The following is a 22,483-nucleotide window of genomic DNA, read 5'->3' as shown; positions in this document are numbered from 1 at the left end:
TAGAAAGTCTTAGAAGACTCCACAGAGCAGTGTTTATGTTAAACTAACATGTAAGTCACTTAACTTTATTCTTCCATGATGTAAGAAGGGACGGTCCCCAGCAGCTGACCCAACAGCAGGGACTGTGTCTACATGTTCTTTGGAGCTTCGGCCTGTGTGTGATCTGTGCCTCCATCCTCTGATTTCTGTCTTTATTGCATTTGCAGAAACACGATACAGATGTCTGTGGTCAAAAAGTCCAGTGCTAGCCTCATGAGGAGGGTTGCTCAGCTTCCCACGCAGGGCGCACACAAATATATCCATCTTGTGTGTTCTCAGCTTGCGAAAATGGAGCTCCAGGAGGCTGCTTGGTGTCTGGGTGCTGGGGTGGGACCACTACTGACCATTTGAAATCTAGACCAGGAGTTCTTCTGAGACACACCAGGTCCATCCCAATGGCCTGACCAGCAGCTCCCAAAACTGATGTGCTTCTTGACTTCTTTAAAGACTTGGTTCTAACGAGCATGTTTTCTTTCATAGGAATTCAGTTTGTGCCCTCTGCCTCCTTTACTTTTTCTTCTTTCCTGTACTTATATCAGGTGTTCAAAGTAGCAGCTCTCCAGGGTTCTGGTGCTGCTGCAGCCTCGCTTGTCTTCACTGTCCCTCAAGGTCAGCCCCACCCTGCCCTGCATTGCATCAGATCAGCTTTCCATGGAGTGGAACAGTGATGCTAGGTGGCATTGTGGTTAAATAGATGGTGTTTATTAGAGGCTGTTCTTTCATGCTGGTTAGTAAATAGTAGCTTTTTCCTCTGTGTACTCCTAGCTTTGATCGGCATAGCAGCAAGAAGACTCTGAAACTCTGAGCCAGCCCCTACCCCCTCGCACATACATGCACACCCCGTTAGTCCAAGAGCTTGACTGCCTCTTGCTAATCCCTTAAGTGCATGGAACAGACTGGCCTCCAGATCTGTGAGGGACAAATCATGATCATATTGTGGGAGTGGGGAACGAAGTGTCATGGAGAATAACACGAGACAGAAAGAGCTGTGCAGAATGTCTGTCCACCTTGTCTGTAACTCATGGTTCTGTTCCCTTGCATCTCTCCTCCCTGTGTTGGTTACTAGGTAAACTGACCATACTTGGAATTTCATTTTTAATAAGAATTATACTTTGCCTTAGTTACTTTGAAATACTTTCCCAGAATGTATACCTTTTTAAAGCTTATAGAGCAAATTGAGAAAAGCCAGTATCTCAGCTGAAAGAAGCAGAATTCATCGTTTTAATGGGATGGAAACTACTATTTTTTTTAAGGTTTATTTTTTCATTGAAAAGGCAGATTTATAGAGAAAGAAAGAACTTCCGTGTGCTGGTTCACTCCCGTAGTAGCCGTAGTAGCTGGAGTTGAGCTGATCTGAAGCCACGAACCTCTTCCAGGTCATCCAGTGGTTGCAGGATCCCAACGCTTTACTACTTCTTAAGAAAGTTCATCTTTCTTTTTCTTTTTTAAGATATATTTGAAAGATGGAGTTACAGAGAGGGAGAGATGTGCCATCCCCAGGTTCATTCCCCAATGGCCGTAACAAGCAAAGCCAGACCAAAGCCAGGAGTCTGGAACTCTATCCAAAACTCCCGCATGAGTGCAGGTGCTCAGGGACCTACGCCACCTTCCAGTGCCTTCCCAGGCAGATCACAGAGAGCTGGACTGGGAGTGAAGCTGGGATTGGAACTAGTGCTCATATGATATGCTGCTGTCATGGGCAACAGTTTTAATCTGCTGAGCCATAATTCTCCCCAAAATCATGTTCTTTAGATAAGTTTAGTTATGTATACAATAATGCTTCAAAAACTTTGTGAAAGATTTGACTTGAAAGATAATATTTTGCAAAAAAAAAAAATTGAAAATCTGTGCATGGTTTTTTCATAGTATATATATATCTTCCATGAATTTTTATAAAGGTTACTTGAAAAGCAATGACAGAGAAAGGTATCTTTCATCTGCTGTTTCATTTCCCCTATTAACAGGGTTAGTCTAGGCTAAAACCAGGGGCTTGGAACTCCAGGCACATCTTGTAGGTGGGTGACCAGGGCCCAGTCACTTGAGTGTTTTACGCAGCTTTCATTAGCTGCTTATACAGAGCTGGATCAGAAGTTAATATGGGATGACAGTGTTAAAAAGGATAGCTTAACCTGTTGCACTACAACTCTGATTCCCTTACATGAGCTTTATTTAAGGCTGTTTGTAATGTGTAGATTCCGAATTTTTTCACCTGAGCCACCTTCCTGGTGCCGTGGGTAAAGCCACCTCATTTGCCACTGGCATCACATATGGGCGCTGGTTCCAAGTCTGGCTGTTCAACTCCCAGTTGATGCACCTTGGTGAAAGCATGGATGTTGGCTCAGATGTTTAGACCCCCACTTCCGTGTCAAGGGGATCTTGGAAGCAGCTCCTGCCTTCTGCTCGGCCCTGCCCCAGCCAGTGTGGTCAACTGAGGAGTGAGCAGCACCCAAAGATCACGGTTTCTCCCTCTGTAGCTCTGACTTTTCATATAATCTTTGAAAATATTTTTACCAAAAAAAAGTCCCAAACAAGGTCTTTTGGACCAGAGTAGCTATCTTTTCGTTATCTTTTTGAAATGCCCTGAATTTGCCTCTCTGATTTATTTCTATATAGAGTCCAAACTAAGATAGATTCTGGAATACTATTACTGGGATAATTTTATATCAACAGTATTTCTTTCAGTCTTACAAGATACTTCAGTTTTTCCACTTATAAAGATTATTTCAAAGCAGTTATTTCGAACTTGAATGATTACTTTTAGTAATTCTGCAAAACTAAAACTGTGTTTATTCCTTTTCATAGGAGTCGGACGATCAATGGAATCTAAGTTGGCATCTTTGGGAATTAAAACTTGTGGAGACCTGCAATATATGACCATGGCCAAACTCCAAAAAGAATTTGGTCCCAAAACTGGTCAGATGCTCTATAGGTTCTGCCGTGGTTTGGATGACAGACCAGTTCGAACTGAAAAGGAAAGAAAATCTGTTTCAGCTGAGATCAACTATGGAATACGGTTTACACAGGTACTGCTCACATGACAGTCTGCTTTATCCTTAGGCAGTCCTGTTTCCATGTAAACCATGAGACTGCCGTATTTGAAATGAAATGTAGAAAAGCAACAGGAAAAAAAAAGATTAAAAAAATAAATTAGAAAAAAAGAAAGAACAGCAACAGGATAATGAACTTAGCAGTCATGCCTTATTGGGAGGATGAACGTTTGTACTTTTGTGTAGTTAGAGTACACAGACGGACTTTACAACGTTTACTTATCTGAGGGGCCAGCATTATTGCCACTGAGGTTCTGGCATCTTACATGGGAGTCAATGTATGTTCCAGCTGTTCCACTTCCAATCCAGCTCCCTGCTAATGGCCTGGAATAGCAGAGGAAGATCGTGCAAGGATTTGGACACCGACCCAGAAAATAACTTTAGCCGAAGTTTTCTATGGTCTGGTCGAGCCCTGACGGTGGCAGCCATTTGGAGGATGAGCCAGTGGGTAGAAATTCTGTCCATGTATAACTCTGCTTTTCACTTTGTGCATGTAAAGCCTGAAAAATAGCATCAAGCGGAGTAGGAAGGATTTTGCATTCCCTGACCCGAATGGCCACAGAATCCAGGTCTACACCAGGCAGAAGCCAGTAGCCATGCACTCCATCTGGGTCTCGTACGTGGTTAGCAGGGCACAATCACTTGAACCTGTAACCACTGCCTTCCCAGACACATTAGCAGAAAGCTAGACTGTAAGTGGTACGGCCTTGCTTTGAGTCAGGACTCGTATATTGGGTATACATGATGTTGGATGGCCAGGGAAAGAGGCGCTTTATCCTGCTGTACAGCAAGGCTGGCACTCAGAATGACCATTTGCCGTCGATGGATGGTTAGCAGGGTTAGTAAATAGCATTCCTCTTTGATATTAAAAGTGAAAACAATTACTAAGATACACAGGCAAATAACATGGAAGGTTTTCCCTATTTGTGTTTGAAACTATAGTCCAAAGAGGCAGAAGCTTTTCTTATGAGTCTATCAGAAGAAATTCAAAGACGACTTGAAGCTGCCAGAGTGAAGGGTAAACGTCTGACTCTGAAAGTGATGGTGCGAAAGCCAGGAGCCCCTGTAGAGACTGCGAAATTCGGAGGCCATGGGATTTGTGATACCATTTTCAGGTAAGCACAGAAGAAATATTGATAGTATTTTGGTGTGGCTTATTGGAAAACAAAACTAAAGAGTGTGAATAAAGAGCTGTCTTATGTGACGCTCTGTGGGTCAGACCTGTGGATCAGGTTAATGGGCTCGCATGGCCCTTTCGGGCGTGGGGGTTGGGGCTGCTCCCAGTTCCTTGTAGCAGCCTTTCCTTGGGGCCTCCAGGCTGTTCCTGGCAGCGTGGGCAGAACAGCACAGGGGCGGGGGAGCGGGGTGTGGCCCTGGCAGCTTCCCCTCAGGGGTCCGTGTAATCCTTCCAGAAACGGTGTAAGGGGTCCATGCCATTGCACAGGCATGAATTCTTTCTGTAAGGAAGAGCAGTTGGTTTCTGAATACTGGGAAAAAGCACTCAGGGCTGTTTTATTTTTTAATGTGAGGGTCAAATATCAAACTTAGTTCAATATTTGTGACATGTAAGAATAATTGGCTTTGCATGCTGTTATACTGCATGATAAACTGTATTTTATTTGTCAAACTGAAGTTAAATACTGTTGACTGTCAAGCCATGCGTCTAGTTTAAAGATTAGTTCATGTATATGATTAGTCTTTTGGTAACTGTCAGATACAGAAACTCCCAATTTTATTTTTAATTATTAACTTACCATCAAATCAGAGAGTATAAAGTACATATTAAACAAGGTACTTTCTAAAACATTTTTATGCACTTGACTTTTTTTTTTTAAGATTTATTATTTTTTTTATTGGAAAGTCAGATATACAAAGAGCAGGAGAGACAGAGAGGAAGATCTTCCTTCCGTTCGATGATTCACTCCCCATAAGTGAGCGCAATGGCCGGTGCTATGCCGATCCGAAGCCAGGATCCTGGAACTTCTAACGGGTCTCCCTAACTTCTAACGCGGGTGCAGGGTCCCAAGGCTTTGGGCCGTCCTTGACTGCTTTCCCAGGCCACAAGCAGGGAGCTAGATGGGAAGTGGGGCTGCCGGGATTAGAACCGGTGTCCATATGGGATCCTGGCGCGTTCAAGGCGAGGACTTTAGCTGCTAGGCCACGCCGCCGGGCCCAGTTGGCTGTTTTTAACTAACCTAATTTCATAACTATTATTATGGGTATGTATTTCCAATGATGATTGATTTTAGGTTAATAGAATATTGGTGGTCATTTCAACAATACACTGGTTGTTGAGCCCTTACTCAGGAGAATTACCCTTTCATATTTTCTGGAGGGAAATCATATTCAGTTTTGACACCTTTTCTGGGAATGCAAGATGTTGGTTTAACAGCTGAAATTCAGTTAAAACATAAACATTAGGGAATGTATTGATGCTGTTAGTCATTTTCTTACGCTCTGAAGCAGAGCAGGGGGCACTCGGCAGTCATGGGGGCCAGCCGCTGGCTGGAGTCTGGGGCTTGTGCTGCGTGTCTCTTATGTGTACACATACTGCTTAACAGTGCAGAACTGCTCCACTGCCAGTGAGTACACAAAGGATATCACTTCCGGTTCTCTAACAAAGTTTCATCCTATCATTTGCAGGACTGTAACTCTTGATCAGGCAACGGATAGTGCGAAAATAATTGGAAAGGCTGCATTAAACATGTTTCACTCAATGAAGCTAAATATATCAGATATGAGGGGGGTAAGTGTGTAACATGGTTTTGAATTTTGACTTGGTCTCAGAATGATGATGGTGGAGGTTGGAGGCTTATATACAAATCTCTAGCTCCTTCGTTATTATCTAAAGCAGAAGAGAAACTTACTGGAGCTGATGATTTTGGTTTTCAGGCAAGTTGGTATCTTAGATTTTATAGTGTATCTTAGATTTTCTAGTGTCTCTCTCGGGCTAGTTCTACATGCATTATCTTAGTATTCCGGTTATTGTCTCCTACAAGATGAGACTAATGATTGCATGTGTGAAACTTGTACAGACGGAACAGACACACACACACATGTAAATAAGAGTCCTTGGGAACAGATATGCAAGAGGATACCAAAATGTACAACCTAGGGCTGGCGCTGTGGCATAGTCGGCTCTGCCTCTACCTATGGTGCAAACAGCCCATCTGGGTGACTCCTGCCTTTGCACTGGCCCAGCTTCAGCCATTGTGGCCATTCGCATAGTGGACCAGTGGATGCAAAATAATTTTTCTTTCTGTAACTCGTTCAAATAAAAATATAACAAGAACCCAGGGGCCAGGGTTAATCTCCCGCTGGCAGCATCCCATTTGGGTACTGGTTATTATCTCAGCTGCTATACTTCCTGATCCAGCTCTCTGCTCAAGTTCTGGGAAGGCAGCAGAGGATGGCCCAAGGCCTTTGGCCCCTGTGCCCACATGCAAAACATGGAAGCAGCTCTGGGCTCGCAATTCAAGATTGGGCCAGCTCCAGTTGTTGAGCCATTTGAGGAGTGAGCCAGCAGTTGGAAGATCTTTGTCTTTCCTTCTCTGTATCGCTGACTCTCCAAGTAAAATAAGTTAAAATTAAAAACCTTAGGTTTTCTTAAAGATGAGTATCTCTAGATTTAACTTTGTACATGCTCATGAGTAAAGAAAGAGTACATGGTACATGGCTTGGTAGGGCTCCAGTGGAAGGATTAACAAATCATTAAGCGAGCATAATTGAAGTTGCTTTGTAAAACTGCACACTAGAGCTTGAGGGTGAGGAAGGCCTTGTAACCTGTGGGCAGTTCTTCCCCCATCACATTTTGTAGTTAAAATTACTAATTCCTAATATGAAAAAAATTGCCAAGTAGACTATATTTGAAAACATTTTTTAAAGTTTTCATTTAAAATTTTAGTCGACTGCAGTATGGTATACGTGGTTTTAAAGATAGACTAGATTTGGGTAGACTACTGCTCCGTAGCTAGGATACAACTGGTTTTTGTAGTAAGTCATATGCAGCACCGATGGACAATTTTTACAATGCACAGGATAGAGAAGGTAATCTTATCTTCAGAATTTCAGTGAAATTCGTCTCTCATTTTAGCTTCCCTTGTCCTGGAGACATACTCTCTTCATTCTGGTTCCAGGTTGGAATGCACGTGAATCAGTTGGTGCCAGCTAACGTGAAGCCCTCCGTGTGCCCTAGGCGCTCGTCAGGTCAGTCGAGCCACCACCCTGGTGGGTCCCATTCTGTCCGTAATCTCTTTCAAGTTCAGAAAGCTAAGAAATCCACAGAAGAGGAGCACAAGGAAGGTGGGTGGTTCTCAGTACCAGTGTTTTGTATTGGTATGGCTCTACATTTTTTAACAAATTTGCATCCCTAATAATGAGGAATTTAATAATGTATGTCCCATCCTGCAGTGTTTCTGGCTGCTGTGGACCGGGACGCGCCGTCTGCCTCTGGAGCTTGTACTCTGCTGCCCTCTGTTTCTACGCATCTGCCAGCTGCTCCCAGTCCTGACACGAGCAAGGGCGAGGCTTCGGGGAAATGGAACGGTCTGCATTCTTCCCTCAGTGTGCAGTCAAGACTTAACCTGAGTATAGAGGTCCCATCACCGTCTCAGGTATACTTGTGTAGTCATAAACAGAACCAAAAAATCTTGGCGAAGCTGGTTGTAAAAAAGAAAGTGTTATATCATTTATTCTGTACAACAAAGAAAGGGAGACGGGGCTGCTTGTTAGGATGGATCATGTTGGTGGAATTCTAAATGAGGAACAGTTGGTTAGGGGAGTGATGGAACTTGTGCAAAAGATTTGCCGCTCTTGGGGGCCCAGCACAACAGAGTAGTGGTTAAAGTTCTCACCTTGCACGTGTCAGGGTCCCATGTGGTTGCTGCTTCTAATCCCGGCAGCTCCACTTCCCATCCAGCTCCCTGCCTGTGGCCTGGGAAAGCAGTCGAGGACAGCCCAAAGCCTTGGGACCCTGCACCTGTGTGGGAGACCTGGAAGAGGCTCCTGGCTTTGGATTGGCTCAGCTCCAGCTGTTGTGGTTGCTTGGGGAGTGAATCATCGAACGGAAGATTTTCCTCTCCGTCTTTCCTCCTATGTATCTGCCTTTCCAGTAAAAATAAATCTTTAAAACAATACAAAAAAAGGTTTGCAGCTCTTGGTAGTTGCCCAGCTAGCTGAAAGGCATTCCCTGTGAGCTGCACCCTGTGTCAAACAGATGCAGTTTGTGTAGGCTCTTTGTGTGATGCACTCTGTTAGCTTACTTCCAAGGCGCAAGGGAAACCCACAGTAAACTACTGGGAAAGGTTTGCAGCCACCTTTGTTCTCCGACATGGAAGGAGGCCTAAGAGGTAAACACTGGCTGTAGGACTAGGAGAAGCAGTTCTACTGTTTGATTAGTAGCTGGTAACATGCAAAACTAGCCAGTGATAGTAAAGCAAGGTTGGTCTTTCCAGGATGTGGGATTGAATGTCTCCAAGGGCTTAAGTGTTCAAAGAAACAGGGTGAGAAGTTAGCTTAGAAAGCTCCCTTCTCCCAGAATGCTACTGGGATACTAGGAAAATTATTTGTACTTTGGGTAGTACTTTGTGAACATTTTATCCAAGACTTCATTGCCTTGCTCCTCAGTTTGAACAGTCTGCCACTGATGAAGTTCTGCCTTTCTGGCAATTCTGTTGCAAGATACCATGACTACCTGGACCTACCAGGTCAGGAGCAGACCTTCATCAGCTAAGGTTTCAGGGGCAAAGGCCAAAGTGTTACAGAAATGGGCTAGTTTGGGGTGATAGCATTTCCTATTCGTATAATCTGCAAACCTTATCCTCATCATTCATGATGTTCAAACCTAAATGAAAGTGCTGTGTTCACTGCAATATTCTGAGCATGCTTTATGTGTTTGGCATTTTGTAGCTTGATCAGTCTGTTTTGGAAGCACTTCCACCTGATCTCCGGGAACAAGTAGAGCAAGTTTATGCTGTCCAGCAAGGGGAGCCCCGGGGCCCCCCAAAGAAAGAACCAGTGAATGGCTGCAGCACAGCAGTCCTGCCGCAAGGAGTTGGGACAGTTTTGTTGCAGATACCAGAAGCTCAGGAATCAAACAGTGACACTGGAATAAATGTAATAGCCCTTCCAGCACTTTCACAGGCAAGTTAAAGCAGGGAGCGTTTTCTGTCACACTTACTCTTCTCTACCCTGCAGCGCCGGGGGCAGGGCTCATGTCCCTTTCTCCCCTGCGTCTTCACACGAGATAGTTCCTAGCTTGTCTGTGGAAGCAGAACTGAGCTTCATCCACCCCGCCTCATCTACAGATGGAGCAGCGTCCCTCTAAAGCACTGGGGGGCGGGGGGTGTCTATTAAGGTGAGCACTTAAAAACTTGTGTCTAGAATACATCCTGCTCCCCTTTGTATGGCTAGAACATGGTTGGGCCACACTTGAACACAGCAGGGTGAAGATGCTTGAGTATCTGCAGGGGACACTGTAACAGTTGGTCCTTCTGCCCGCATCTGCCCTGACTGTCCTGCTACAGCAGTTGTGAACTGTCCGTGCCCGTGTCAGCTGGTTTAAGCCAGTTAGTCCTCTGCTTACTCTCCCCATAGATGTTTTAAAGATTAATGAGTTTTGATACTGAGAACGTATTAAGAACTTACACAAATCAGAAGAAATATAATTTGCAGTGTTGTAAGAAAAAAAAGCCAGTACCCATCTGGAAGGAACGGGAGGCTGACTTCCATTTCTTTTCCACTAGGTGGACCCTGAGGTGTTTGCTGCCCTTCCTCCCGAGCTGCAGAAGGAACTGAAGGCAGCTTATGAGCAGAGACAGAAGCAAGGAGAGAATGCCACTCACCAGCAGCCGGCTGGCACGTCCGGTAAGCCTTTCAGGTGGTACATGACAAAAATGAAGCTAAGAATAATGGAGTTGTTTCATATAATGGCCAAAGTCTAAGTTCATTTTAAGATCTCTTCATTTACTCCAGTACAAAATGTAGGTAAGTCTTGAGAGTCCTGAATTGGGATCTGTATTAACAGTAAAGAAAGGCAATCTCAAATACCTCAGTTGTCCTCAGACTGAGACATAAAGGGTATAAGTTAAAAAAAGGTTTCTGGACACCTGAACTCAGGGTTGCTGAGTTCAGCCAAAGTAGAACAGAGAGAATTATAGGCCCTCCCCTTTGGCGATTGCCATTCTGTCCCTCTTACTCAGCAGGGTCTGTTGGGGTAGGGAATGCAGAATGCAAGGGATTTTATCTGGAAGAAGGAAAGAGACCCATGGTACCATCCACACGTGTTTATTGAGGATCTTACATCCACCTTCTTCCAGTGCCAAAGAACCCGTTACTTCACTTAAAGCCAGCAGCAGTTAAAGAAAAGAAAAGAAGTAAAAAGAAAAACTCCACCAGTCCCCAAAAGAAGATCCAGAGTCCTCTGAAAACCAAGCTCAGCAGTCCTGCAAAAGCTCCACCGGGGGCCTGTGGGAGCCCCCGGAAGCTAATGGATGGATTCCTAAAGCATGAAGGCCCTGCTGAGACACCCCTGGTAATTATAGGTTTTAAAAACTTGACCTTGCTCAGACCCTAATGTACGTGACCTAGAACTTGTGTAACTATAGCACTTGTTTCCTTTAACAGGAGGAACACGCTCTTTCTACATCAAGTGTGCAGCCTGAGCCATGCGGCAGTGGGAGACCTCCAGCACCCAATCTAGCTGGAGCTGTCGAATTCAGTGATGTGAAGAACTTGCTCAAGGAATGGATAACTACTATTTCAGGTTGGCTTGTCCTGTGTAAAATGAGCAGACTGAAGGGTAGTGCTGCGGTCTGTCCCGTGACCTCTGCACACATGCACGCACACAAAGTCGTATTTGTAACCAGCTACTCCCGACATGGCAGATTTGGAATTCTCTTACGGTTGCTTCCTTTGATAGCTCTGCCTTTGTTTTACCTGCAGGAAGTTAACATTGGTCCTCATTGGAGGTTTTTCCCCTCTCTAGATCCGATGGAAGAAGACATCCTGCAAGTTGTGAAATACTGTACTGATCTTATAGAGGAAAAAGATTTGGAAAAACTGGATCTAGTTATAAAATACATGAAAAGGTATGTTTATTCAGCACTTTCATGGGGGCAGGAGTAGCAAGTCACAACAACAACTCATTGAGTGTATACTGAGCAACACTTCCTGGGGTTAATGCACCGCAGGAAATGCCTGCTGGCAGCTCCGGAGGTGGGTTAGCACTTTCCTCACCCTCCTGTTTTTCCCTCCAGGTTGATGCAGCAGTCGGTGGAATCTGTCTGGAATATGGCATTTGACTTTATTCTGGACAATGTTCAGGTGGTTTTACAGCAGACTTACGGAAGCACATTAAAGGTCACGTAACGACTGCCAGGGAGCCCCGGGCTCTCCACTAGCTGTGCCATAAGTGCTTGTGAGGTATTTGCAAAGTGCATGATAGTAATGCTCGGAGTTTTTCAGATTTCTTTTTAAGCAAGTGTTTTTGTACATTTCTTTTCAAAAAGTGCCAAATTTGTCAGTATTGCATGTAAATAATTGTGTTCTTTTACTGTAGCATAGATTCTATTTACAAAAACATTTGTTTATAAAGTTTTATGGATTTTTACAGTGAATAAGTGTTTACAGTTGTTTAATAAAGAACTGTATGTATATTTTGTACAGGCTCCTTTTTGTGAATCCTTAAAAACTCAACTATAGGAAGCAACTGCTATTAACTGTACTGAAAAATCTCCAGGCCAGACCGTTGCAGGCTCCGTGCTAAGCTCTGAAATTCCTGAGAGGCCCCAGCCTGGGAGTCTGCTGGTTCCAGGAGGGGGCAAAGCTCCCACAGCATCTTCCACTCTTGTCTCCATGTGAACACAAGGGCATGTTACAGAGTCCTTTACTTCCCATGTGAAGAACTCCACATGCTTTTAGAACGCCTGGGAAAACTACATCCTTTCCCACAGATAGTTTGGGGTTGTTGATCTCCTTTGCCTCCACTGGACCTTGAGAAAAATTGACAATGAAGAATGGTACTGATTTTAGACATATTTTTCTATGCTATGCCATGTTTAGAAATAAAAACTACAACTTTATCCTAGTGAATATTTGGAACTTATTCCTCAAATACCCTACCAGTGACTTCTAAAGTGTTCCAGAATTCCACTTATCTTACAGGTTTCTTAGCTTGGGGTAACTACTTCTTGTAGCCACAAGCTCCGGTTATCATCAGAGCACAGTGATTAAGTCACTGATGTGTCTGACTAGTGACTGTGTTGTCTGTTAGCACGTGGCAGGAGTACACAAGGTCCACTCACAGTTTGTGCTGAGGAAGAACTGGTGGCAGAGGAGCTGCACTAGCATGGAAGCCTAGCAGAGGTTACGGGTCCATGTCTGTTTATTGGAGTTTGGACTGTCATGACCACACAAGTGATAAACAGCAGTCAGCTATGCTTTACAGCATTGTTTCACACATAAGCAAATAAAGAAATAGCAGAATGCCTAATTTTCTATTTTTAAAAAATCCCTAAGGGCGTATGGCAGAACAATGCTGGGAAAAATTACCATGGGAAGAATGTGCATAAATAAAGTAGTAGTTCTTACATCAAAAAGTCCCAAGAATCACAAAATCTGCAGAAGCTTGGTTAATCAAATACTGCAGTACTGATTTAATCAGTATAAAATTGAAAGACCTTTTAGATTTGTAATAAAAATCCAAATTTTGGGAAGGGCAAACTTTAAAACAGCAGCCAAGTAGAGAAGGGTAGGGCAACAGAGGGTGGGAACAGGCACATTGAACTGTGGGGACATGTAAATTGACCACTGTCAAACCAGTGTAAGTTTCTTGGTTTCTCATGGAAAACATTTTATACACCCATTATTTTTCCTTCCATACCGTCCCTCAGTGTTCAGATACATCTGTTCCAATTTTGTCTTGCTTTTGTTGGTGATGTTACAACACAATATTGCATTTACTCCAATTTCTGTGCCATGTGGAAAAATCAGATGATTTCAAATACTTTCTTGAGCTCCACGATAAGCTGCCAGTCACTCTTCTGCATTTCGTCTCTGAACCAGTCCTTGAGTGCATCGATGGACTGCCGACTTATCTGCAATGCAAGAGTCACAGACATGCTAACAAGGTAAGCAGCACATGCCCAACAAGTCCCTGGGGCAAGACGGTGCACACACAATCTCTGCTAGATGAAAGCAGGGATTTCCCTCTAAAAGACCAGAATTCCCAGTTGACATGCCAATCTGGGAACCTCGAGCACTGACAGCACCGCTCCATAAACACGTTTCTCCACAAAGATGAACCACATTCAAACTGAACCCCATGTAGGATCTGATCCCATCAGATGCCACAAGCTCAAACTTAGCCTCACACAAACTGACATCAGATAGAGAAGATGCCAGCCTGTTTGTTAAAACACGCTGCCTCTGCTCACCTTACTGACAAGAATGTCTGTAGCTTCAAAGTGTCTTCCAAACATTTTGGGAGATTCACCAGGAATAGGTTCTATTTTAACACAGACTTCTTGTCCTTTTTTTGCAACATCCACTTGTTTATGGTTTATTTCAATACTCGTTACTATTCCAATGTCGACAAACTGTAAAATAAGAACAAAGTATAATGCGTACTAAGGAAATCACGCCTCCGATCTTGTCATGACAAACCAGACGAATTAAAAACTGGAGCAAAAGAGCCTACTTTCCATACCTTGGCAGTAGGAATCTAACAGTCTCCATAATACTCATGAACACCAATTCATACCTTAGCTCTGGCCTTGACAAAATAGTTAACAAGGGCAAAAGATCATTTAATGTGCTTTGTAAGTTCTTGGTCCTGATGCAATGTCTTGTCTTACGAATGTTCTACCTTTCATGGGACCAATGCCACATTAAAAGCAAGAAGCAGGCACAGAGATTCTAAGTTACAAAGGAGCTTGACTGAAGCATGTGGTGGCAATTAATTCTGGAAGACATGCAGGGAAAACAAAGAATGTAGCTTTGAGAAAACCCTGGCTGCCATGTAGGGATACACAGTGAAAATGTAATCTGTTTTGGTGTGTGGAAGGCCAAAGCCACAAACAAGTCACTAATGGCCAATGAAACAGCATCCAAGCAAAGAATGCCAAAGTAGTGTTTCCCTCAAGGAGTCAGGTCTGGACAGGGAAGTATTAAGTGAGCCTGGGGTATCTTGCTGAGTCAGAAACCAAAGCAAATGCTGCATGTGATCTGTGTGTGCCCTCCCCTGGCCATTCTAAATGCACGATGTATCCAAAGTAATGGTAGATAATACTCAGATGGCTCTAAGTGCACAATTTCATCACCACTTATGTAATAACTGACCTTGGTGAAGATTGCCAGTGGGTACTGAAGCCAGCAGAATAAAGATGATTAGGGTGAGTACTTCATAGATAACTTGTAATTGCAAAAGGGAAAAACACTTGTTTTTCTGATGGAAATTTGACAGGAGCCTCTTGCATACTTCCCAAAGGAAATCCTGTACAGTCATCCCAGTCTGAACCACATAGGAACTCTTGAAAACACCACACACACCAAAAAAGGCCCAATACAGCACACACTGAATTACCAAAAACACATTTGAAGCAACTGGTGTAATGTGAATGAGAACCAGGAATGACAGAACATAGCTGAAGTACTGCTAATTTTCCTTGCGTATGTAATCACTATCAGGCAAAATAGGGGTCTTCAATATACTATCTTTAAAATTTTTCCCAAGTCTTCAAGATCTAAAAGGGGACTATAAGAGTAATTTAGGACCCTAATTAAACAAGTGCTAAGACTCAACCAGCAATTTATACGATACCATGGTGCATATTAGTGGGTGACAAGCTCTGCTTGTTTCAAATTTTTTCACCTTTGTTTACTGAGGTGAAAAAAATTTCCAGAGTAGACACCCTGTTAAAAACACCCCGCTATTATCAACTACAGGCACACACACTTGCCACCACTCTGCTGCCCATTTGCTGCTTTTGTATGTATCTGCAACTTACATTTTTGCTTGGGACACACATGGGTGTCCCCTGTTTCACCTGTCCTGCTTCCACAGTTACCCCCATCACGATTGGATCTCGAGAATTGAAAATATACTGAGGGAGGATTTTCATCTTGCAGGGAAATACTGCTATGTGCCTGAAAAGAAGAAACAAGGAATTTTTATGCTTACAAAATTGCTTAGGCACGGTAGACGGAAGCAACTTCCTTCAGAGGCTGCATGGGGAGTAGGCCAGGCACTGAATCCCTTGGGTGCTTCCTGTGTGCCAGCGTACCTAACCCAGCCTGTGAACGCTGGAGATGCTTTGCAGCACCATCCTGCAGCTTGCAACCCTGGCAGGCACAGTGTTTGGCACGTGGATTAAGTCCTCCCTTTTCTACACCATGTTCCCACATTGTTGATCCAAAAGACCACTATGTGGTCAACTTATCACATATGTTTAAAAAGCTTTCAAGATTCTAGAATTCCTCCAAATCAATGGAATCAAACCACCTTCACGTTTCACAATCTAAAGAAACAGTATCCCAAACTAAGTCCCAGTATTTCCCAATCAGCTCTACTTTAAGAATTTATCATAAATTCAGCCATGCCTCTTTCGACAATAACTCTTCTTGTATTCAGTCATTCTTAATTTCATTTTTGGTATACGAAGTAAATAAAATTAACTTACTTAAATTCTTCTTGTTTCTGTTTCTTGTAGTCTTGTCTGTACTTTGTAAAGGCATCAAATAAATGATAGATGATTTCTGCACTAAAGATTCTAACTCCTAAACTATCAGCCATTTCTTGTGCGTCTCGTTCAATTCTCACATCAAACGCCAAAATTACTGCATACCTTAAAAAGAAAAATATTGAAGCTCATTCAGTGAAAAGCGGTGTGGCACACAGGGCAGTGGTTAACACAAAGGCTGCCGAGCTAAAGAATTACTTACTGAGGATCATGTTCTAGCATCACTGAAGCTTTCATAACATCTTTTTTATGGACTGGGCCAATGTTAATTCCTGCATACTGAAAAAGAGGGGTTCTGAATTTTCTGCCTACTTCTGGAGGTCATGGTAACAGTATCCCAAACCACAGCCAAGCTGATCTGCAGAGCAGAGTACAATTACTTACGGGCACTTCGGATGTTTTGAGAAATTCAAGTAGAGCTTCCAGAGAGCCCAGTGTAGATGCCTGGACATAAACTCCTTTCTCCTCCAATTTAATAGCATTTAGTGTCTGCTTTAACTCATGGATCAATTCATCCTTGAAATGCAAAAAGATTTAACCAGGTTATTCATCTTCAGCCTCAGATAAAATGGTTGCAAAATCATTTTATGTGCTCATCTGAAAACACAGAGTTTAGGCTTAGAGCAAGTGTAGCGTAAGGGATTTAGGAGCCATATAGCCGTACAGCTTGCCATATCTGACTTCACCCTCATCTGCCCTGGGTTTACCGACTGTGTAGCAGAGTGACCTCTGTGACACCTGACAACTACAGGACACGAGTGAGCTGAATGAAACAAAAATCCAACTTTAAAAGTATCAAATATATTGATAGCCACAAAACTCTGCCTATTTTCATTATAAAATCCCATAATCATGACATCAGTGGCTCTTTCCTCAACCACTGAACCCCTGCAGAAGATGACTTTTTCACTAGCAGCAAGCTAAAATGATTGATGCAACCAATCCCACTCGGGACTTGAAACAGGTCAACAGGCTGTGAGGCGTCGAGTCCCTGATGGTGGGTCTCATGTTTCTTAAGCGGGTGTGGGTGTGTGTGTGTGTGTGGTTGTGGTGGTGGTAGTGGTCAGAGCATGTTGGAGCTACACGCTGCTAACAGTTGCTACAATTAAAAGCCTGCCTTTGTGACACTATGCTGGATATGGGCCACTTGCTCGTGTGAATAAGCAAGCAGGCTTTGAAATGACAAACAAGTAAAAATATTTTATTTAGCCCTTTCTACATTCGTATATCTAAAAACAAAAACAGCATCTCGAAGCTTCCAACTCTGATTTGATAAACTTCAAGTATTTAAAAGCATTAAGTCTGCTAAGGATGCAATCCGGATGCTAAGCTGTACAAAATCAATTCCTCATTTCAGTCACCATTCCCAGCACGTTTTCATTGGTTTAAAAGCGGACTCACTTTGAGAACAGGAATTTCATCTTCCTTATACGCCACGAGGAGAGGTAGGCCAGCCAATGTTTTCTCCAAGTCTTTTCCAAGAATCTTCACCCCCTGAGCTGCTTCTACTTCTTTATGCTTCTCATACTGGTTCTACGCAGAGAAAAACTGTCATGACTACTTAACTTGAAAATGGTTAGCAGGACATATTCTCCATAGCCTTGGAGTCAGAAAATCACTAACCTAAATACAAACTGTAATAATCATGAAGTTCAAGACAGACAAAGTCAACAGTAAGTATAGCTTATTCTAGCAGTTCAGACACCATGTGCCAAGTCGGAGTGGCCTGCATTGTGTGCTCATTTTTGTTCCCCAATTACAGCTTCCTGCAAGTGCAGACCCTGCCTGGGCCAGCGGCTATGGGCTCAAGTCCCTCGGTTCCTGCTACACATGCGGGAGACGTGGATCACATCTCCACCCAGTCCCGACCACTGTGGACATTGGGGGAACCACCAAATGGACAGAGTGACTCTTTCCCTTTCAAATGAACTTCAAAACTAAAGTATTATCATTTCTCAAAATGATAGATAAAAATTAATGCATCACAGGTCTGGCTTGGTAGCCTAGTGGCTAAACTCAATGCCTTGCACATCCCAGGATCTCATCTGGGCACCAGTTCTAACCACAGTGGCCTCGTTTCCCATCCAGCTCTCTGCTTGTGGCCTGGGAAAGCAGTAGAGGATGGCCCAAGGCCTTGGGACCCTGCACCCATAAGGGAGACCTGGAAGAGGTTCGAGGCACCTGGCTCCTGGTTGCAGATTGGCACAGCTCTGGCCATTGCGGTTACTCGGGGAGTGAGTGAACAAACAGAAGATCTTCCTCTCTCTCCTCCTCTCTGAATATCTGACTTTCCAATAAAAGTAAAATAAATATTAAAAAAAAATTTTTTATTTAGCTGCATCACCTAGTAGGGGATTTATACAATATACAACCTCATACTAATCTGGGAGATACAGTGACATCTCTGGTATGCCTGTAAGATAGACAATTGAGGAGGAAAATGGAATTTCATAAAGAAACAATTAGCAAAGTAATAACTGAACATTCACAATCAAGAAATGGAAACAGTAAGGAATGTGGCATACTAACCCACCAGAAAGGACAAACTAAAATCCTGACGACATCAAAGAACTGATAAAGAAGTGGAACAATATAAAACTAAAACCCTGCAGCTGGGAGTTTTTTTTTAAAAGATTAATTTATTTTTATTGGAAAATTAGATTTACAGAGAGGAGAGACAGAAAGATCTTTATCCGCTGGTTCAGAGTGTAAGTTTCTATATCAACTGTGAAGAGGAGTGTGACCATACCAAGTAAAACTAGAACCCAGAGCCACGTCACAGCGGCTGCATCAGACACCTGACATAAGCAAGAGAGCAGATTAAGCCATGCCAGATTCACCACATGGAAGAATGTGTAACTTTTTTTGACAGCAAGGAGCCAGCAATGGCATACTTCAAAGTCTGTGGAAGAATAGCAGCTAGAGTGCTGAAGCTGAAGACTCACATTTCACACAGAAATACGTGGGCTTGGATTCCCAGCTTCTGACCAATGCAAGCTGGAAGGGTGGCGGTGGCGGGAGGTTCCTGGGTCTCAACTTTAGGCACACCCAAGTCCAGGTACTGACAGCATACCAGCCAGCAGGTCACTATCTCTGTCCCTCAAATATGTAAATATTTCATTTAAAAGTTCATGGATCAAAGGGCTGGAATCACGGCACAGTAAGCTAGATTTCTGCTTCGGCTCTGGCATACCACAATGATCACTAGTTCAAGTCCTGGCTGCTCCACTTTTGATCCAGCTCCTGGCTTATGGCCTGGGAAAGCATCAGAGGATGGCTCAAGTTCTTGGCCATGGTGGGGGACAGGAGGGGCTCCTGGATTTGGATTCAGCTCTGGCCACTGCAACTATTTTGGGAGTGAACCAGCAGATGAAAGATTCCTGTAACTCCCAACCTTTCAAAACAAAAATGGTGGGATGAAGCAGCGTCTGCACCCTGCTCATCCCCACAGGCACCGGATGTGTCCTGGCGCTCCTCTTTCAATGCAGCACCCAGATCAAGGCTTGAGAAAAACAATGTAGGATGGTTCAAGTTTTCACCTCATCCATGTCGGGGATCAGGATGAAGCTCATGGCTTTAGCCTGGCCCATCTGGGACACCTGGGCAGTGAAGCGCTCCCTCCACCTCCCTTAACTCTTTCCAATCAAAACACCACAAGCCTTTTTAAAAATCTCACGAATAATGTATGCTATGAATACAGCAGAATTCAATTTCAGAACTTCTACTCAAACACAAGTATCTTTTAACCACGTTTCCACAAACTCTGGAATGTCCTTGTACAGATACACACTGAGCACAGAGATGTCCTGCAGGTCCATGAGCACGCGGTCAAGGCCATCCGCTCCCATCATGCATCTCTGGTGACACTCGGGAAGCGCAGAACGGACACTGCTCTGATCTTCACATGGCTGCTGCCCAAGAATTACCTTCACCCCGGCCACAATGGGCCATGGTGGAATCAATCAGCAGATGGAAAACCTGTCCTCCCTGCAACTCTTTCAAATAAATAACTTATATCTTAAAACATTACTGAACCAGGCCCGGAGCAATAGCATAGTGGTTAAAGTCATAGCCTTGCACATGCCGGGATCCCATATGGGCACCGGTTCTAATCCCGGCAGCTCCAATTCCCATCCAGCTCCGTGCTTGTGGCCTGGGAAAGCAGTCAAGGACGGCTCAAAGCCTTGGGACCCTGCACCTGCGTGGGAGACCCGGAAGAGCTCCTGGCTCCTGGCTTCAGATTTACTCGGCTCTGGCCGTTGCAGCCGCTTGGGGACTGAATCTTAAGACAGAATATCTTCCTCTCTGTCTCCCCCTCCTCTCTGTATATCTGCCTTTCCAATAAATAAATAAATAAGTAAATAGGGCCTGGCACGACTGCATAACGGTTAAGGTCCTCGCCTTGAACGTGCCAGGATCCCATATGGCCGCTGGTCTAACCCCAGCTGCTCCACTTCCCATCCAGCTCCCTGCTTGTGGGCTGGCAAAGCAGTCAAGGATGACCCAAAGCCTTGGGACCCTGCACCCGCGTGGGAGACCTGGAAAGAAATTTCTGGCTCCTGGCTTCAGATCAGCGCAGCGGGCCACTAAGGCTATTTGGGGAGTGAATCATCGGACCAAAGATCTTCTCTGTCTCTCCTCCTCTCTATACATCTGCCTTTCCAATAAAAAAAAAAATAAATCTTTGAAAAAAATAAAAATAAATAAAATCTTTAAAAAAAATTACTGAGCCTTCCATTTATCTTATGTACTTCTCAGTATGAATGTCTAACTCTTTCAAAAGTTAATGGAGAATCAGTTAGCAGTACAGAGCTGAAAGGAAGTATGTTCAGGAGATCATATGTAGTAAATGTAAGTGACAATAAAAAAAAAATTCACAGAAAATTAGATTGATGCAAAAACTGTACATAGATTTTAGATTGTTTTACAGATCAAAATAAACATTTTCACTCTGACAGCTGAGCAGCTAAACAAAATGGAAACTGAGCGATCTGTATTGTGCACTAAGTCAGGCACTCTGAAAGCAGAACGCAACCTCAGCAAAAATCTCAACTCCAACCTCACTTGTCAGCACTTTCCAACTGGCTTACCTTCACACGTAATTCCTTCATAGGAGGAGGTAACAAGAGACCCCGAATCTGAGTTACAATGGGCCCTTCCACTCCAGGAACAATGATCGTATCTCCTTCCTTCAAGCGGCCATTGATCAATATGACATCTATAGTGGTGCCCATTCCAGGGAGAGCTTTAACCTAACAGACAATATTGCAAAGGAAATGAAACCTGTTCAGCGCACCAGGTTCAGTAAGTCTACAAGCAGTAGATATCTAAACACCAAGAAATTAAAAGAAAAAAGTGGCAAGAAAACCATTACCTCCATCACCTGTGCTCTTAGCTCTTCACAGTGCGCAAGTCTCTTGCTCAACATGGTCTGAGTTAACTCGACAAGCAGGTAGATGAGACTTCCCATGCCGTCACCCGTATGTGCAGAGGTAGGTACCAAGGACACAAAAGTGCGGGGATCTTTATTCTCATAAAACAAAGCAGCATTCAAACCCTGCAATCAAAAAAGTATTTTTTTGCAAGCTGCAAAAAGGAGATACCTGAAGGAGGAATAACTAGAAGTTAAATGAACAAATAGGCAACCATTCAAAAAATGGTCATGTTTATTCTGCAGGCATTAGCTATATTACAGAAAAGTCGTTTCTAAGTATGTTTTTAAAATTAAGACATTCAGAATGCAAAGACAGACCTATGAAACAGCATTACAGTAACAGAAAGGAAAGGAGATAAAGCAAAAAAAAAAGATACACTAGTTAATAGGGGAATAGGAAGGGTACTGATGAAAATGGTGACTTGATTATAAATATAATATAAATATTGTATGATAGGTTCTTCAAACAGGAGGAAGAGCTTTTTTACCTGCTGTGCAAATTCAACAATAATAGCCTTTGCTCGCTCCTCAAATTCATCTTTTGTATTCTTTTTCTGCTTCTTTAAAGTAGCAGCCACATCAGAGTCAGGACTCTTTTTCCAATCATACAACCTATCAATCTGCAAAAAAATTTTTTTCATGAGAAACATCTCTAAAAAATTTAGGAATATTCAAAAATTTAACATCAGTAGTTCCAGAAAATTCCTAAAGTAGATCTTATATATGTAGAATATACATATATTATATATGTAGAATATACATATATATTTAGAATATATATGTAGGATATACATATATATTCACTGTACCAAAGTTCCTTATGACCAATCACTGCACTTCTTCTTAAATAACAAATTACTGATGTACCGATGTAACCCGCTACCCGCAGGCCTTTATACAGTTCACAGGTTGTAACTCGTGTAAGCTGAGATAGAACAACTATGCTGTGGGCAGTAACAGCTGTCAAAATTTCAAGTTTTGTGAATGGTAGGCAAGAACGAGTATTGGGGCCAGAGCTGTAGAGTAACAGGCAAAACTGCTGCCTGTGTCTTGGGCAACCCCACATAGTAACCAACTCAAGACTCAGCTGCTGAGCTTCCAATCCAGCTCCCTGCTTGGGCCCGGCACAGCAGCCTAGAGGCTAAAGTCCTCGTCTTGCACGTGCCAAGATTTTGTGTGGGTGCCAGTTCTAACCCCAAGAGCCCAAATTCCCATCAGGCCCCCTG

General features: G+C 43.3%; 2 protein-coding genes across 8 annotated transcripts in view; one reads left to right on the top strand and one right to left on the bottom strand.

Annotated features, from left to right (window-relative positions):
* REV1 (REV1 DNA directed polymerase) overlaps positions 1-11,738 on the top strand; it is a 62,481-nt gene extending 50,743 nt beyond the window's left edge. For 4 of the 6 annotated variants that reach the window (XM_040993798.1, XM_040993797.1, XM_040993799.1 and 1 more), the window contains exons 12-21: positions 2,842-3,062; positions 4,029-4,201; positions 5,730-5,832; positions 7,223-7,388; positions 7,497-7,699; positions 8,994-9,227; positions 9,830-9,950; positions 10,403-10,617; positions 10,710-11,173; positions 11,342-11,738. In XM_040993798.1, coding sequence (XP_040849732.1) covers positions 2,842-3,062; positions 4,029-4,201; positions 5,730-5,832; positions 7,223-7,388; positions 7,497-7,699; positions 8,994-9,227; positions 9,830-9,950; positions 10,403-10,617; positions 10,710-11,173; positions 11,342-11,453 — 2,012 coding nt within the window. In that variant the 3' untranslated portion in view covers positions 11,454-11,738. The remainder of the gene's footprint in view (positions 1-2,841; positions 3,063-4,028; positions 4,202-5,729; positions 5,833-7,222; positions 7,389-7,496; positions 7,700-8,993; positions 9,228-9,829; positions 9,951-10,402; positions 10,618-10,709; positions 11,174-11,341) is intronic. The other 2 variants (XM_040993802.1, XM_040993801.1) reach the window with 1 other exon arrangement.
* Positions 11,739-12,715: 977 nt separating this feature from the next.
* The window catches only part of EIF5B (eukaryotic translation initiation factor 5B), a 63,173-nt gene continuing 53,405 nt past the window's right edge, over positions 12,716-22,483 (bottom strand). For both annotated transcript variants that reach the window (XM_040993803.1, XM_040993805.1), the window contains exons 15-24: positions 21,746-21,877; positions 21,198-21,380; positions 20,914-21,075; positions 17,225-17,356; positions 16,208-16,339; positions 16,026-16,102; positions 15,764-15,928; positions 15,092-15,230; positions 13,520-13,681; positions 12,716-13,180 (exon numbers count right to left, since the gene is read on the bottom strand). In XM_040993803.1, coding sequence (XP_040849737.1) covers positions 13,073-13,180; positions 13,520-13,681; positions 15,092-15,230; positions 15,764-15,928; positions 16,026-16,102; positions 16,208-16,339; positions 17,225-17,356; positions 20,914-21,075; positions 21,198-21,380; positions 21,746-21,877 — 1,392 coding nt within the window. In that variant the 3' untranslated portion in view covers positions 12,716-13,072. The remainder of the gene's footprint in view (positions 13,181-13,519; positions 13,682-15,091; positions 15,231-15,763; positions 15,929-16,025; positions 16,103-16,207; positions 16,340-17,224; positions 17,357-20,913; positions 21,076-21,197; positions 21,381-21,745; positions 21,878-22,483) is intronic.

This window comes from Ochotona curzoniae, unplaced genomic scaffold (assembly GCF_017591425.1).
Source record: "Ochotona curzoniae isolate NIBS_2020 unplaced genomic scaffold, NIBS_Ocur_1.0 contig_883, whole genome shotgun sequence".
In the NCBI taxonomy this organism is placed as follows: Eukaryota; Metazoa; Chordata; class Mammalia; order Lagomorpha; family Ochotonidae; genus Ochotona; species Ochotona curzoniae.
The sequence above is the reverse complement of the archived record's forward strand: the minus strand, read 5'-3'. Positions and strand labels throughout refer to the sequence as shown.